Source organism: Pomacea canaliculata, linkage group LG5, assembly GCF_003073045.1.
Source record: "Pomacea canaliculata isolate SZHN2017 linkage group LG5, ASM307304v1, whole genome shotgun sequence".
In the NCBI taxonomy this organism is placed as follows: domain Eukaryota; kingdom Metazoa; phylum Mollusca; class Gastropoda; order Architaenioglossa; family Ampullariidae; genus Pomacea; species Pomacea canaliculata.
In genome coordinates, this window is record NC_037594.1 from 33,832,230 (window position 1) to 33,848,743 (window position 16,514).

Here is a 16,514-nt window from a genome sequence, read left to right on the forward strand (position 1 = left end):
GAGGAATATATAACCCTAACGCTTGCATATCAAATGATCCGTTAATGGCATTAAATCGTTTAACATTCTAGTTATTAATTAGCTGGTTCTTACTGTCTTGTAAAGGTGCACATGAAAATTATTACATTCTCTTATGTTTTTCGTGACTGTAGAAAACAATATAGTCAGTAAAGATGGTTATCTCTCACACACATAGCAGACCAAATGATCAAACACAAAAAGCAAACCGATTTCTCATGTCGCAGTAGCCTGTGGTAATCAGATGACAAGGGAGATAAGCCATGCAGACATTTATTTACTCAGGAGTCACGCGGTTATCGCCCCTAATTCACGGTACCAGTGCAAACACCTCCGCTCCCTCGACAAACCCCTTGCGGCTCAACTGCAACACGCGTATGAAATGAGGGCTGAAAGAAGAACAAGATCTTCATTACTGTTGTCATTACCTGCAGCTGTCTTATCTGTGACATTATCCGTGTGGGTGTATCACTGTATGTGTGGAGTTGTGGAAATGTCTACGTGTGTGAGTGTATAAAACAGTATACGAATATGTGTGTGTGTGTGTGGTAGTAGTAGTCCTTATGTTTCTTTCTATCAGCTTTTGATCTTCTTTATGTTCTTCTCTTTACCTTTCTTTTTATTCTCCTTATTTCTTCTTATATCTTCTTTCATCATTCCTTCCTTCCTTTCCTTTTTATTTTTCTTTCTGTCTCCTTCTTCTCATGTTTATTGGGACTAATGAAGTTGTCATGTTATTTCCTTCTAAATAAAGATTTGTCATGCGTCTTTCTTTTCCTTTCTTCTTCAATACCCTGACTTTCAGATCATCAGTCTAGAATCTAGATAACAAGGGGTATGTCAAAGTCAGAATACAAACGTGACAAGCTGATTCGGCCACGGTAAAAAAGCTTTGTCAAATATTGTCGATGTTTCAAACGCAGACCGTATAGCTGAACATAATCTTCTAATCATAGTAGCACCTTTAATGTTCCCACCAGTTAACACCAACACCTTCTTCGCCAGAAACGCAGACAAAGAAAGAAAAAAATAATATAACAAAACATCCACACTCATTTACGACGAACAGGTCAAATATGACCTTACCCATGCACAGCCGCCTAGCCCGAGTTGGATGGATTTGTTCTAACAGAGGTATCATCTTAGAACACATATCACTATGCTTAAATTAAGGGAGGCAACTACTGGAACCTTCAGGAGTTGTTCCACTATAGATTACTTCCCTTTAAAGGCTTTATTAAAAAAAAAAAAAAAAAAAAAAAAAAAAGTCAACCAGTTATTTCGATGAATGAAAGTAGGTGAAGATTCTGTGTTTCAAGCGCTATAGTAAAGCTGTTTACCGGTTACTAAATTCAACATGGATTTGTACTCAAAGCCACTGAAAATAAAATGACATTCTGACCGGCCTCTACTTTAGTCTCCAGTGCAGTGAGTCCTGCCTTCAGCTTTAGCAGTTCCAGTGAAAGCTGACTGACAACAGGAGTCCGAGGACTGATGTCACATCCCTTTGCAACTTGGGAAACAAAGATCTTGTCCTGGACTTCCATATGCTTCCGCAGTGCAAGAACAGAACCTGAGCGAGCGTTTCAGACATCTTTTTAGTCTTATTACTGGAGCCATGGTAGAGACTGATAGAATTATATAGCGCGGATATAAAGGAGCAAGCAGAGAAAGAAAAAAAAAAGCCTCTCTCTCTCTCAACACAGACCCACACACCCAAACAGAGAAAACGTTGATCGTATCAATGAAAGGAAATTTTATTGAACTAATGAATCTCTAAAATCAGAAAGCACCAACTGATATTTTTGGATATTGCACTTAACATAAATGTCTACTGCTGATTGTTCTCCTCTTGAATAACCGGAATAACACAATTTCCTGCAGCTGCACTTTCTGCTTTCATACTTTGTCGCTGAACATGTCACTGATATAAGTACAAGGCAATGGAATTCCTTACACACCAGATTCTCCATTATCAGAAAGTAACATTCGTACAGTATACGAACATGTCATGGCAAGACAAATAAGTTATCAATATTAGGACTATCTTTACTACAGCAAAGTTCAATGGTTTGAAAGGCCAATTAGAAAACTAAGGTTAACAGGCCAAAACAATGACAGATTTTATAAAAATAAGGGTATTCATGAAATCGTAATCCTGGATGGAAAAAATCATTCTCAAACGTTCGAATTTTGTTTATTGCTGGTGGTAGTTTAGTTAAAAAACACATAGCTACATACCTGTGATCACTGTCAGGGCACATTTCTCATGGAAAGGCTATCCCGCAAAAAATATGCCGATAATCATTCTAGAAAATATAACAAAATAATTACATTATTTTCAGAACCAACGAAAATGTTAGCTTTTAGATGTTCTCCGAATATTCCCGATCCTATAGCATGGCATTCTGAATCAGACATCGCACGATTCCAAAAGAAAACCACCAGAAAGCAGCTGTTACAGCTCCAGACTGTACTTCTACACACTCGTCCTGTCACTCAAGATGAGTCGTGTGTATATAACGGGATCTATATGATATATATATATTTCTAAAGTATGATATACTTTCATATATTTTTATCCATACTGGGAAATTCAGTAGAGGTTTTTGAAATCTGCTGTTCTCAGATGCCATCAGTTCTGGTGGAGCAGAAATCCAGAGAAGACCGTGGACATACCTCCATAGACTGTGGTTCCGTGGCTCGCCTTTACACACACAGTGTCCCCTCGCTCGAGGTGAGTTGTCACCAACATACTCCCGTGCTCGAAAGGACTGTAGCCGGCCTCTGCGACGCCAATGGTTGTTGTTCCTTTCACAATGGATGCGATGAAAGTCGACTCGTCGTCGCCGTGGCGCTGCATGCCGAGAAAGAAGACGTAACTTCCGGCGACTGGCGCTGTGAAGAAACCAGTGCCTGTGTTGTAACCATTGCCGATGTTGTTCCTGGCAACATCGAAGACGAGAATTTGATCCGTGCCTAGCCCAACCACGTCTGCCTTAGAGAAGTGGACGGTAAAGCTGACTGACATAGTCTGGCTGCCTGCTAGTCTAGCCTGACTAGCCTCCAGTGCAGCTAGACTCGTTTTCAGCTGCAACACTTCCTGGGAGAGTTGGTTGACAACAGCAGTAAGTGGATCAACATCATCAGAGCGGCGACTGCGGGATGGTGATTTTACTAGTGGTCTGTTTAGTGAGCCACACAGGCCCATCCCGGCTAGCGACAAGCTGCACATCATGGCAAACAATAACCAGGCAGCAACCGCCATTATTTTCACTTTTGAATTACAGCTTCTCGTTTACAGTTTAGCTGATTTTATAGATGCTCAAACAGGACTCACTGCATCCAAATTCTAAACTTTGCAAAGTTTTGGATACTTGAATGTAACTGAATTAAAAAACTGCAATGGCGTTTATTGTCTCTTTAACTGTATCGCTAAAGTTATCAGTGACTTTTATAGACTGTTATCGGTGTTACCTGTCACTTATCACTCACACATTATCCGATCCAGCCTCGCGAACACATTCAACGGTCATTCGTCAAATTGAGACACGTGACTACATGTCAACCAGTGGATGAGTAGTGTGATCCATTAAAAGTCATATCTTTCGGCATAACACAATATCCATGATGTGGCAAGCAATACAGTCGGAGATTTGTACTGTTGATAGTAACCAGACCATTGCTCAGTTTCAAACTAGACTCGACTTGAATTCAGGCCAGACTCAGCTCCATGCATGTTCAGTCGTATGTCGCCTTATACCATTTGACGACAAAACGGCGAATAAAGAAAAAAATAAAAAATAAATAAATAAGATTTTGTGTCAATATTAGTTTACAAATAAAATAACAAAATATGATACTTTCAAAATAACTTCGGACCACAATTTCTGTAGGACAGTGATCACCGGTTTGGTCGGCCTGTAAGTAGGGTACAGGCTCGACGTGAATCCAGGTTTACTTGTATGTTCTATACGCATGAGCTACAGCTGGCGCTCATCTGAAGCGTGAACAAAGCCTTAATACAATATGCACACACACACACACAATCGGAATTAAATCCCTCTCAAAACTACTGCGAATTTCAAAACAAAATTTATTCCCCTGCCAAAAAAAAAAAAAAAAAAAGCGAAGAAAAAGAAAGCAATGGCAAATTAATTCTCCATCAGGCATGATTATAATCAAAGACTGCACCGTGACTATGGTTGGCAAGGCATTTCAATGTAAAAGCACACAAAAATAGAATATAGCTGTCATATATCATGCAAAGAAGTCCCAATCTACCACGCCGCCATACTTTAAGATGCAAGGGTGCACGCACGCACGCACAAGGCCACACTGAAATAGAATAAGCATTGCTTGATAAATGCCCCAGGGACATGGGCAACACACACACACACACACAAAATAAACCCACCCACAACTGCTGCTTACAAGTGCTCGTGAAAACACCCTTTACCAGATATGGATATGTGACACTCCTCAAAACAAAGCTAAAAAGACGAATATATTGACATAATTTCTAATGAGATTCAGCAAATTCAAAAATATTGGAAACCACTTACAATAGAGAAATAAAACACATTAATGCAGTAACATTATTTTGCAAAGTCTTCGGTCAACACACATTTACCTACATATGACAGTACAGATGATATATATACACACATACTCTTGTCAACACGTTTTTACGTGCAATCTAATAAAAATAATCTTTGTCCGTTTCCTGCGGTATCTGTAAACAAGTATTCAATTGTAAACATACAAAAGTCCGTCATCAAGAAAGAGGATGAACGGTTCACGAGCTGGTATATAGAAGTATACTGACAGATTCAATAACAGGTGTTGCAAACCATGCCAGTTGTGTACTGGGGGACAGGACCAGGGATGGGGAGGGCAAGGCAGCCAATCAGAGGAGCTTGGCTTCGGAAAATGCTGGCTCGCCACAGGCACGCGCTTAAGTACAACACAGTCCTGAAGTACTGCGGTCAAACATAACAACTCATATAAATGCAACTGTCGTCGTGCATGATGGTTCATGTCCCTAGATACAACATCCTCTAGTAAACTCCCAACACCTCACAACACAAATATCGCACACACTCTGCAAGGGACAGAAAAAAAAACAAATGGAAGACTTTCAAGCACCTGGCAACACGAGTGCAATTAAGTTTACTAGAAAGCAAGAAAAAGTTCATATCACCCACACTAAAAATTATGCTTCCAAAGCTCATCTCTCTTTCTCTCACAAACACTTGTAAACAAACTGTTGACGCCGCGCAAATTTCTTCTAAAAAATGTAAATTTCAAATAGCATAAGATTTCTATATAAAAATTAAAAAATTAAGTCGCTAAAAATCGTAATTATCTCGACTAAAACTAATTTACACAATCAGAACCTTGTTGATAATAGGAAACAAATGACAAGGGCAGACAATTTTCAATTAAGTACCATTTATAGCACAGACTAACGATGACGATGAAAAAGTCGTTAGACACACCGACAGAATGAATGTAATCCAACAATATGCAAGTCTGTTGGTGTTTGACATCGAGCCAAACTTGTTGACAAAAGACTAGATCACAATGAACAGCTCCTCAGGTAGGTGTCTGATATGTGTGTGGGAAACATAGCAACGACAACAATCAAAGCACCATGTAACTTAAATGTAATTTAAAAACCACACAGAAAGGTCTACCACTTCAAAGAAGTTTGAATAAAACGTATGAACAATTTATATTTTAATCCGTACAGAACATGGGGAGTGAATTTATAATTTGGCTTCAGTTATTCAAATTCATCGTTTCATACTTGTTCCAGTATTCAGTAGTCAATCATCACTTCTGTCTTTGTTCCTACATATAACGACTCTATAGACAAACGTTAAAGAGAATCTCTCTCTTTTATTTTGCTTTGTTCTTGTTTTTATTTATTTATTTTTTTTTTACAAAATCCATATACGTTGGTCAGGCTCATCATTTATTCCCCTAATCATCTTTAATGTCTCGCAATTCACCCGTCCGTTACCTCTGATACTACCTCAGTCGCTTCAAAATTAAATAAATAAAAAATAAATAACTCAAACGCACTGTGACAAGTTCTCCAGCTGTAACAACGACGCATCCAGCGGTAAAATAAGCAGCTGACAATACTAGCACCTTGACACACCTGTCGATACCGGCTGTGCTGCCCACTAGCCACCACACCAACCACCCCAAAACCATCACCCAAAATGCAAAGGTATAGTAAAGATTGTAAAATAAATGTATAAAACAAAACGACAATAAAATTTGCCAAAGATGAAAATAACAGACTGAAGCTACAGCCGCACGCAGCTGGTGAGGAGGTCAGGTGACAGCCAGAGTCACCGGCTGGAGCTTTGACCACAGCTTTTCCTTTTTTTATGTCATACTTCCTCACTAGCTTCGTAGAAATGCAACAGCGACCATCAAACAGGCGCACGCGTTGTTTTACAATTGAATATTACTAAAATAAATATATAAAAGTCATTAAAAATTTTACGCGGCACAGTTGTAAGTGTAAATGCACCCTACAACATTTTTTGTAATCTTCTTTTCTTTTCTGTGTAGATGCTCAGCATGAGCCACCTACGCCTTCTTTCAGTCTGTTCACAACTTCTGAAATGTTGAAATTGCTGGTCAGCCCTGCCTTCCTGCGAACAGTCCCTCATCCTAAGTGGCTGAGGCTAAGCCAGGAGAAAATGTCTTGCCTGATCGTTCCTTTGCTGGCTGACGAAATCTTCCACAGGCAAATCCACCAAACAAAAAAAAAAAAAAAAAAAAAAATTAAAACAGAGACTAAAGCAAAAGCAACAGAAAAAATTGAACCTGCTCTCTCTCAGTCCACCTTCCTGTCATGTCGGCTATATCATTCCTGAAGCTAAACAAAGAAAAAATGCCAACTCAAGGGTTACAAAGATGAAGGTGGCAACAGTTTTCCTGATTGTTGTGAGTTTTCACGAAAACAAAAGTAGCATCAGTGTGGTGTCAGTTATTTCAAAACACACCCTCCACAACAGTGCAGGCAGGGACAGCTGAGGGATTCAAGGGAGAGACGGGTTGACATGTTGCGGACCAGATGGCAAAGAGTTCTGTTAGAACCTGTCACTCGTTAGATACTTCGCCAGGTGTTAGAGTCTGTCGTTTTCGCCAGGTGTTAGAGTCTGTCGTTCGTCACATTCCTCATCAGGCGCTCCTTCTGCTCGACGTCATTGTCTCCCTTGTCCACGGGGGACTCCGCCATCGCCAGCCCTCCGTCATCCACCTCCAGTGTCTTGGAGGCCCCCGAGGCCCACGGCTGCAGCACCCCGGAGGCAAAGATAACGTAGAAGATGGCGCCGAACAGGTAAATTGCGGCCGCGACGTAGAAGACGATCTGCCATTCCGCCTCGTCTGCCTCTGAAAGGTCAGCCAGGCGACAGAGATGCGATTAGCGACCAAAAAAAATAAAGAGAGAAAAAAATATGCACATAAACTATTTCGTCATTCCAACCGCTGCATAAAAGTTACCTGCTGACTTCAGTACTTAGCAGCCAATGGGCGAAAGAGAGCAAGATAGAGCGAGCGGCTGAAGTTTAGTCTACTTCCTTCTACAAATGAAAATCTTGGTCCATTTTTTTAAAAAAAACTTTATTTTTGACACATGTGTCTCTGACGTCTGAAGGCACCTTCAAACCCCTCACACACACACATACAGCATACCTCCTCCGTGATGATGCCGACAACGACGGGCGAGAGGAATCCCGTGACCGCGGCGATGGAGTTGGAGATGCCGAAGAGGATGCCGGCGAAGGCCGGGGCGATGTCGACGTGGTTGACTAGGAAACCGCTGTACTGGAAGCCGGCGATGGAGACACCCAGCACCAGTAGAGCGATAGCGACTGCCGGCTGTGTGCAGTCCACGTACCCGAGCCCCACCAGCAGCAACCCAGCCACCACCTTCCCTGCACAAGTCACGTCACATGGGGGTCAAAGATCACACTGCCATCCTTCTCCTTCTGTCTTTTTACAATGGCCGTCTTGCTGCTGACACTGCTATGATCATTGTAGCTTTTCCCACATATAACATCTTCCACAATACAACATAACAAAAATCCTCCACGAAATAATGCTGGTGAGTAGAAGGGTATTGACAACGACCCTCTACACTCTACAGTCTACAGGAATACTTTTTTCATCCCCTACGGTCCTAATACATGTATCTCAGTCATCGATATTATTTTACAGAATTTCTTAGATTTTCGTTGAAATATTTGTGTAGATGCTGTTTCGTCAGTCTCACGTAACCTTCCAACAGATTATTGACAATTTATTCACTGATCGAGAACAATCCAATTTTCGATTTAACCTCAAAGCAGGTTTTCCCATCCCTTTGAATCGTCTCCCTTTTTCGTCCTTCTAAAAGAGAAGTAGTTTTATAAAATCCGTCTCGGAGTTCTGACTGAATACTTACCAAAAGCGTCCATCAGTTTCCGGGTATTCCCAGTGCTTAAAAGTCGATGGCGGCGAAGGAGATCTGACAGCCACCCGGATATGTTCATCGTGGCCCACATCCCGATGTAGGGCAGCGCCGAGACCAGTCCGTTCTGCAGAAACACGAAACACGTTTCACTCATCAAATCTGAGATATTTCCCGTTGTGCCTGTTGTCTATGGAGGAGTCTTTGGTGTGCGTCTGTACAATCGTCATACTACGAGCTTGTCATACTACCTGCTTGTCGTCCTTCACGTGGGATAGAGATAGTCTAAAGCTCCACTTACCGAGGCTATGTCGAATTTGAGGACCTCGCTAATGTAGGTAGGGATGCTCGTCAGCAGGGTGTAGGCGCCCCAGTCGGAAGTGATGTTGCTGACGATGATGGCGTAGTTGGGCATGGATGTGGCGATCCCTCGCCAGGGTATGCTCGGCCTCTATGATGGAGAGAAGTCACAAGTCACGTGATTATGATAACGTACGAGAGTCAATTCGCACACCCTCCTTCACTTCCGGCACTGTTTAAGACTTTTGCTTTATATGTAGAAACTCTTATGAAGAAAACTTTTCAGAAATGGCGAAAAACAAGGAAACAAATGAGTGAAAAATAAATTCATCGACGATGTTAATGCAGACCTTGGTGTCGTCAGTGTCGTTACTTTGCAGACTGGACTGGATGTAGCGTCGCTCGATGTCGGTGATGCGGCGATGCTGTGCTGGAGTATTACTGGTGAACAACATCCACACCACCACCCACAGCAACGCCACCCCACCTGCAAAAGTGAGACTGTTACGTGCTACCATCTCTCCCCCGAGCAATATTCCGTCACATGTCAGAGGAATGTCACGTGACCACAACACCACCGACAATAGCATAATTTGACATTTGTACGATACTAAAATACCGCCTTCATGTTCGGACCTTTCAAGGGAAAAGCGAATAAGGGGAGAGCATCTACAAAATTCAAATAGCTTCGAGAACTGGATTGTTTCCCCTTACAACACTTCTCTTCCCCCCCCCCCCAACTGTGTTCACCCTCTTTTTTCCCCTTTAAACTCACAGGCAGAAGACTTGAGGTGACATTCCCTCCACGTGTGAATGGGAGGGTGAGGGTACACTCTATCTCTACTTACCTATGACGTAGAAGATTGAAGGCCATCCCCCTGCGAAGCCATATTTGCATAAGAAGCCGGCCAAAGGAAAGGTAATTATGTTGCCCACCTGTGCACCTGCAGAAGTAAATAACATTCTTTTACCACTCGCTCGCTCAGGGCTGCGTGTGTATGTGTGTGTGTTCGTGTGTTCTTAATTGCTTCTGGGTGCACGAATTAATTAGTTCTCTCGCTGGGACGGACTCTAAAGCAGACGACAACACCACAGCTGTCATGACCTCCATGACCCGTGCTCACCGTGTAAATCTTTTCCTTCATTGCATGTTCCACCTTGTTCCATTTTCCTGCATATAACTTCTAATGTTGGACTGTATGCTTAAAAATAAAATTTTATAGCTTTTACTGCGGCACATCAAAGCAACTGGCTACAAAGAAGCGAACTCACCGGCATAGGTAAAGGCCATCAGCTTTGTTCTCTCTAGTGGCGGCGCCCATGACCCCCACATGCAGTGCATGGCGGGAAACGTCACGCCCTAAGTCAAACAGGAGAAATGTCACAAACTGTAAACTACAAACTGGACATCATGTAACATAACATTCAAACATTAACCCACTTACATCACCTATGGATATTTACTTCACACCAAATGTTTAGTGGATTTTCGCATTTTGAACAAAACTAAAAAGTAAACGAAAGTGTAAGCCATGGTTTTGTCCATCTTTTCTCTCTTCCTTTTACCCTCTTCCAATCATCTCTTTCTCTCTGTTAATGATTAGGCTGTTCAAGCCGCCAAGCTGCCTCACGATTTGTCATGTCACTTCCATATCACTCCTTAATCCCTTAACCCCATAAAACCCAACGATCGCTGCGGCAAGCGTTAGGAAGCACTCAACAGCCCCATAAAACTCAACTGTCACTGTGGCAAGCGTTAGGAGGAGGCAGTTAAGAGACAGAGCATCCTTCCGTTAGACTCTTCATTCACACCACTGCACACCTTGGCAAAGAAACTGCCATCTCCTCCAACAAGCACACGAGCACCCCCACACGCTCTCACTCAAGCAGAACTCTAAACTCACGTACCGAAGCAGCTCCTAGCAGAATGCGAACCACCATTAGACCTACGAAGGTGTTTTCTGCCACCACGGGCGTGATGATGGTCAGCAGGGCTGCCACCAGCATGGCCACCCCAAACAACCACTTGCCGCCGATCCGGGTGGCCAGCCAGCCCGCAGGAATCTGTGAGGCTAGGTAGCCCCAGAAGAAAGAGCCCAGCACCATGCCTTGAGTCTTCTTGTCCCATTCTATGTTGCCGTCCTGTTGAAAATCATAAGACCGAATAGTTTTTTTTTTAAACTAAAGCACAAGACTCTCGTATATCTCGTCTCACTGACTTTCTCACTTTCACACGAAATGATTCTCATCATCTTGACGATATAGGTTTAGTGTTCTCTCTCTCTCAAACGAAGTCCAAAGACTGGATTAGTCATTGATAAAGTCTCTCTCTCTCTCACACACACCTACCTCAACCGAAGAACCCGACGTGGCATTTCCGGTAGAGAGGGCGGCACATTCCTCGTCGCCGACGCCGGCACTGCTGTTGTCGTCTCTGCTGATGGCGGCCACGGCCGTGCGGTTGACCATGCAGACGACGGCGACCGACAGGTTAACGCGAAGGGCGTAGACGAAGATGAAGCCGAGAAAGCCGATGACAGCCAGACACAGACGGGCCGATGTCCAGAATGGAACTAAGGTTAAAGGACAGCACAGTACAAGTCAGCTGCTATATATATATATACACATCGTTGTTGTTTCCTCCAAACTTCTTATAAAACGTTTGATACTGCAATTGTCCACAACCATGCAGTGCCGCAAAGACACTTGCACAAAGGTAAAACAGAAATATCACAGAACACACACTTCTCTACTATGTTCTTCACTCCCAGGCCCTCATCCAGACATCCTTCTGATTTGCAGAAGGCACAAGAAAAGTAAACTTAAATAGTAACATAAAAATGTCGACATATTTATGGCACATAAGTTGGTGTTATTACCTTCTTTCATGTCGATGGCCCCGTCCGGTAAGAATTCTATTTTTCTCTTGCCCATGCTTAGGATTGCTGACAATGTCTCTGCGTGATGACGGTGCTTGGTAAATTAATATTTTTGTATTCTCGGATCCTTTCCTCCCTTTTCTGAGCGATGCTTGTTCTTCTGTCTGCGGGGCCTGAGAGCTGCGAGGGCGACACAAGCTGGCAACACCTGATGCAACAAGAATAAATAGGTCAGACGACTACGCATTTGACTAAATGTGCTGAATGCAAAGCCATTTCACCACCAAGGGTTCTCCCTATTGTTGTGACATGATAAATATCACGACGATCCAGACAGGATTGCTAATACTAATTCCAGTGTGAAGACAATATGTTACAGACCATAGGCAAAACAATGGAAATATCAGCTTCTGGCGCCCAGTGTGTGCAAGGCTATAGCCTCACCTGTAAACAGGTACCCACTCAAATATCAGCGACCAGGTCAAAGTTTTCTGACCGTTTTGATAAGGACAATACCCATATTTGGCATACAGTCCAGTCGGTGTCTGGCAAAGCCTCGTAGACATGTTGATGTTTTCTTTCTGTTTGCAAGCCAGTCAGAAATCACAGCGCATGCAAGTGTTATGAGCAGGGATGGAGGTAAATGAAAAAGGGTGAAAAAGACACTGAACGAAAAAGAAAAAAAAGAAACCCCAAAATTAAATATTTCCGTTATCTTGACTGTGGCACAGCGTGACATCTTACAATAAACTCTCTATTAACTTGCAAATCTGCGAGGCCCTGGTGATAGCTTTGAATGTCTGCAATAAAACTACACTGCACCCAGTGACCCGCTGGACTGCAATAATGTATGTCAATGTGTTTTTTTGTGAGTGTTTTTCTGCTCACAAGCCTTCCTCCTGCTGCCTGTCATGTTCATGTTCTCTATTCTTGATTCTGATTGAGACCATCAACCTATTTGTCAGAAGCACAGCTGCTTAGTGTTGTGGGTTGTGTTCTGAGCACAAATCAATTCCTATAAAGTTTGTCTCAGTAATCCTTGAGATTTGCTACCTAGTGAAAATTGAATATAGAAGGTGGTTTTGTTCACAGTGTGTGCCCACCAAGACCAAGGAGTATATACTGTAGCCAGCACAGCAAGGGACTCTTGGTAACTGAAGCTCATTTAAACAGCAAACTCTTCAATCAATCTTTGTTATCTGTACAAGGCATAGTCCAAGACAGAAATTCATCTCTGGCTCACAAATCACTAATACAAAAATAACAAAAAGCACATATATACATAAATACAAACATAATGAACAAACACAACTTTCAACAGACATGCACACCTACACCCTCTCACACATGCACATGAACCTCCTGTATCTCCACACTGATACGTCTTATTCTGAGTTCTAACAAGTTTAAACAACAGAGATCATAATACATAATATAAAAACTGTAAACACTTTCAATCAACGTGTTCATTTAACTGAAGCAACTGACTGTTCAAATGAGTTTTGATGATGTCAAGACTGCGAGCAAGGCTGAATCATAGATCATTTTTCTACTCATGCACTGTCAGGTGATTAATATTTTCTATTCTTCCAAAACAGAAGACTGTACAGGTAAGGAGTAAGATTTACAAGTCTTTTATGAACTGATAAATAAGCAGCTGTATCCCGTGACTTGATGCAGGACTCCAGCTGTCATCCTAAAATTATGGTGAACTAAAATACTATTAGGCACTGAGATTTTTATTATTAAAAATAAAGTGTTTATATAACAACAGAAAAATAAACAGCTGTTTCATATGGTTGAGACTTTGATATATATTGAATATGTTTGAGTCAGTGTAGAACATTACACGTCAGGCTACACACGTAAAACAAACCTGCAGACAAAAACCAGTTACAGTATTACATTAATCTCCAAACCAAGTAATAGTAAAAAAAATTCTTACAATATATTTCTGGCTAATAAAACTGAGGTTTTCAAGCTCACAATAACTACCTACTTTTGCTTTCAAAAGCAAGTTGTTGCTTAATAATGTCATTTACTGCTATTTGTCTTGTACAAAGTAAGCAGGAATTTTATATGATGAGCCCCTGGGTGGGAGGGTGGAGATGGGCTGCTATGCTTGCCTCAGGCACCCAAACCTCAATCTTCACTCAGATCTTGCTGTCACCTGAACGGATTCCCCTCGCTGTTTATACTGTATGCTAACGGTTGCCTTGCTGTCACTCTTGTATGAAAATAAATGTATATTCATAGTAGAAGTCTTGCTGACTTTGTATGCTGCTATGATGAACATTTCCTTAACCTGAATACTTCAAAGACAAAGGAAATGATCTTTGACTGTAGGATGAACAAGCCTGATGGGGTCAACAGTATTATTTAAGGTGAAGCCATTGAAGTGGTCAGCTCTTACAAATATTTATGTATGATTGGGATGTCAACACTGACACAATCCTCAGTAGGCACCAGCAATACTCAGATCTTTCTCTGTCAGCTCTGTCATTCTCACTCGGTTCTATTAGTCCTTCATTGATACACTCATCAATCTTTCTTTCATCTCTTGTTTCCACAGCCTCTCTCAAACCACAAAAACAGTATTGTCTCTCCTGTTAATACTTGTTCCAAGATTTCCAGAACCAAGCAGAGGGACTTAACAATCTTAGCTAATGAGAAAATTCTTTGGAATCCTTGCTCATCCTGATGTGTTGGCCTGCGAGTTATCTTGTGATCTGGCCACAGATATGCAATGGTGGTAAGAAGAGCAAATTCTCACCGCAAGTCATTCATTCCATGTGCCAAACACTTGTTAAAATTTACTGGCTATGATGTTGTGTGGGCTGAGGTGACATAATGCAGTGTAGCAACTGTACCTACTGTTGCTGTATATATACATTGTAAGTAACTTTATTCACTCTAGTTAACATGATTATGTACTCATGTTGTATTGCTAGCACATGAGCACCTATCAATCTTTCCTGTAATTGCCCTTGCAGGTTAATAAAATGTATTGTAGGTCTCTGTCTACCAACTGTGAGGATGCAAGAATAAACTAGGTTTCCACATAAATCTATGACTTTGAGAATGAAATGTATAATTGTAATAACAACGTTAACAACAGTTGAACATTCCCCCTCCAAGTAAATAAAGTGTGTGTCATGTGTGCTTAGCGACGAATGGCTTCCGGAAGCGTGTGTACACCGCACATGTGAGCTTTGTAATATAGTCTGAAACTAGGTTAGCCGATAGCAAACCAGGTCAGCCACGTGTCCGTCCTCACACCCTTTGTTTTATCGCTGATCATAGACAGAATCTACACCTCCACCCTCATACACCCGCCACCCTACTCCACTTTCTAATGTTTAGTAACAACATATGGTATGACAATGTGCGACCCACGGTGTCACAGTTCGTTGACCTGAATCAGTCTGGCACAGACACGCACCTTCTGGTGCCGAGTGCCTGCAGGTCACTGACCCCGATTCCACACACATCTAGACCACAATGACATGATTTGGTTCTCACCGTTCACGTGGTGAAGCCTGGCAGAGCTGCTACTCCCCTCAGTGCTAGGAAGCAGCGAGTGAGGACTGGCTCACAAACAAGTCACTGTTACTGTGGGTGGGTCTCGTCTATCGTTATCACATCGGCGATAAGCTCCATGGACTGCATCGGACAGGTCACCAACTCAGCTTGCCGGGATCGCCTTGGAAACCCACTGCCATGGGTCTGTCCTGGCGACACACGAGGTTCTTCGAGTGGCTCACCGTGCCGAGAGGTTTGAGCCAGCCAGTCGCGATGATGAAATCAAGCGAAATCGCTTTTGAAGAGCGTTAGCGAGCGCCACGCGAGCGCTTGGCAGTCTGTCGGTGGTGGCGCGAGCGCTTGCCTGCAGCAGGTCGTTGAGTTTGCGTAACACACACACTTCACGTGCCGCGAGCCCTCCTCTACACGGGGTGAAATGAGGGGAGGAGGGATGGAGAAGCAACTAGGAGGTCCCGGCAAAGCAGCCAGCACTGTATGCAGATGCCAAGTGCAGAGAGTAGGCTATAGGGAAGAGGAATTAATTTTCTATTTTTCGTGTTTAAAGATGTGCCTATAACTTACTCCACACCGAGCTAATCTCATTGTTTATCGAGGGTTACGAGTTAATGATATCTGTTATTTTCTCTCATTTCTGATGTCAACAGAATGAGAACTATATGAGACTGGGGTGTACCGGGCCAAGCTATACACAGGCTGACAGGCGGGTGGACTGCACGAACAGCACGTGATACAATATGCATTTAAACTATATTTATACTTTTACAGTTTTATCCACCATCTCGCCACAACAGCCATATAAAACCGTCGCAGACAACACCTTCCTTACACAGTAAAGATATATTACTCACTGGGCAACTTACATCCTGATCTAAAAGAAAAATACATAAATACAACAGAATAAATAATTAAATATAATGCGGATCTTTGAAGTCATATGACAGACGATAGTAAAGCAAACAGATGCTTGTTTCTTTTAAGGACATTTTAACACCTGATCATGAATTTAGAAAGGTATTTTTCTGCATGAATCTGTAAAAATCATGTTTGTGTATTTGGATGACTTTGGTGGTGTGTCTTAGTACCCTTTGTTCTCTCCTCAGGTCTCAAGACATCACCGTCAACCTGTCGCACCTGGATTGTTCAGCAGATAATCAAATGTCACGTGAGAGTAACTGCACTGCGGCGTGGTGCACACGTCTAGCAGTCGTAGTGTTGTGTCCCCATTTCCCCCAGAGCCGGAATATTTATATCAAAAAAATATATATATATATATGTCTGTGTTTATGACAGGGATA

The 16,514-nt window shown here is 42.3% G+C and overlaps 2 protein-coding genes across 3 annotated transcripts; both read right to left on the minus strand.

Moving 5' to 3' along the window:
* Nucleotides 1–2,162: 2,162 nt before the first annotated feature.
* On the minus strand, nt 2,163–3,530 carry LOC112564692 (complement C1q-like protein 4). Its single transcript, XM_025239693.1, has one exon. The coding sequence runs from the start codon at nt 3,284–3,286 to the stop codon at nt 2,654–2,656; it is 633 nt and encodes a 210-aa protein (XP_025095478.1). The 5' UTR covers nt 3,287–3,530; the 3' UTR covers nt 2,163–2,653.
* A 564-nt stretch (nt 3,531–4,094) lies between these two features.
* LOC112564691 (uncharacterized transporter slc-17.2-like) lies at nt 4,095–15,504 on the minus strand. Of its 2 annotated transcripts, none has more exons than XM_025239692.1 (11): nt 15,199–15,504; nt 11,677–11,884; nt 11,147–11,370; nt 10,706–10,939; nt 10,070–10,157; nt 9,646–9,741; nt 9,148–9,284; nt 8,799–8,948; nt 8,492–8,624; nt 7,734–7,982; nt 4,095–7,431 (listed from the first exon to the last, which is right to left on the minus strand). In XM_025239692.1, the coding sequence occupies exons 2-11, from the start codon at nt 11,729–11,731 to the stop codon at nt 7,196–7,198; spliced, it is 1,602 nt and encodes a 533-aa protein (XP_025095477.1). In that variant the 5' UTR covers nt 11,732–11,884; nt 15,199–15,504; the 3' UTR covers nt 4,095–7,195. The 2 variants fall into 2 exon arrangements, with proteins under 2 accessions (XP_025095477.1, XP_025095475.1); XM_025239690.1 differs by having other exon boundaries at nt 4,095–7,437; nt 7,741–7,982; nt 15,199–15,501.
* Nucleotides 15,505–16,514: the final 1,010 nt, after the last annotated feature.

Excerpts from the sequence above, each read along its gene's own strand:
- LOC112564692 (XM_025239693.1), bottom strand. The coding sequence starts at position 3,286 with ATGGCGGTTGCTGCCTGGTTATTGTTTGCCATGATGTGCAGCTTGTCG.
- LOC112564691 (XM_025239692.1), bottom strand. The coding sequence starts at position 11,731 with ATGGGCAAGAGAAAAATAGAATTCTTACCGGACGGGGCCATCGACATG. Across the intron at positions 9,742-10,069 it reads GATGGCCTTTACCTATGCCG|GTGCACAGGTGGGCAACATA; the intron begins GTGAGTTCGCTT and ends TTACTTCTGCAG. Across the intron at positions 7,983-8,491 it reads GAAACTGATGGACGCTTTTG|GGAAGGTGGTGGCTGGGTTG; the intron begins GTAAGTATTCAG and ends TGACTTGTGCAG.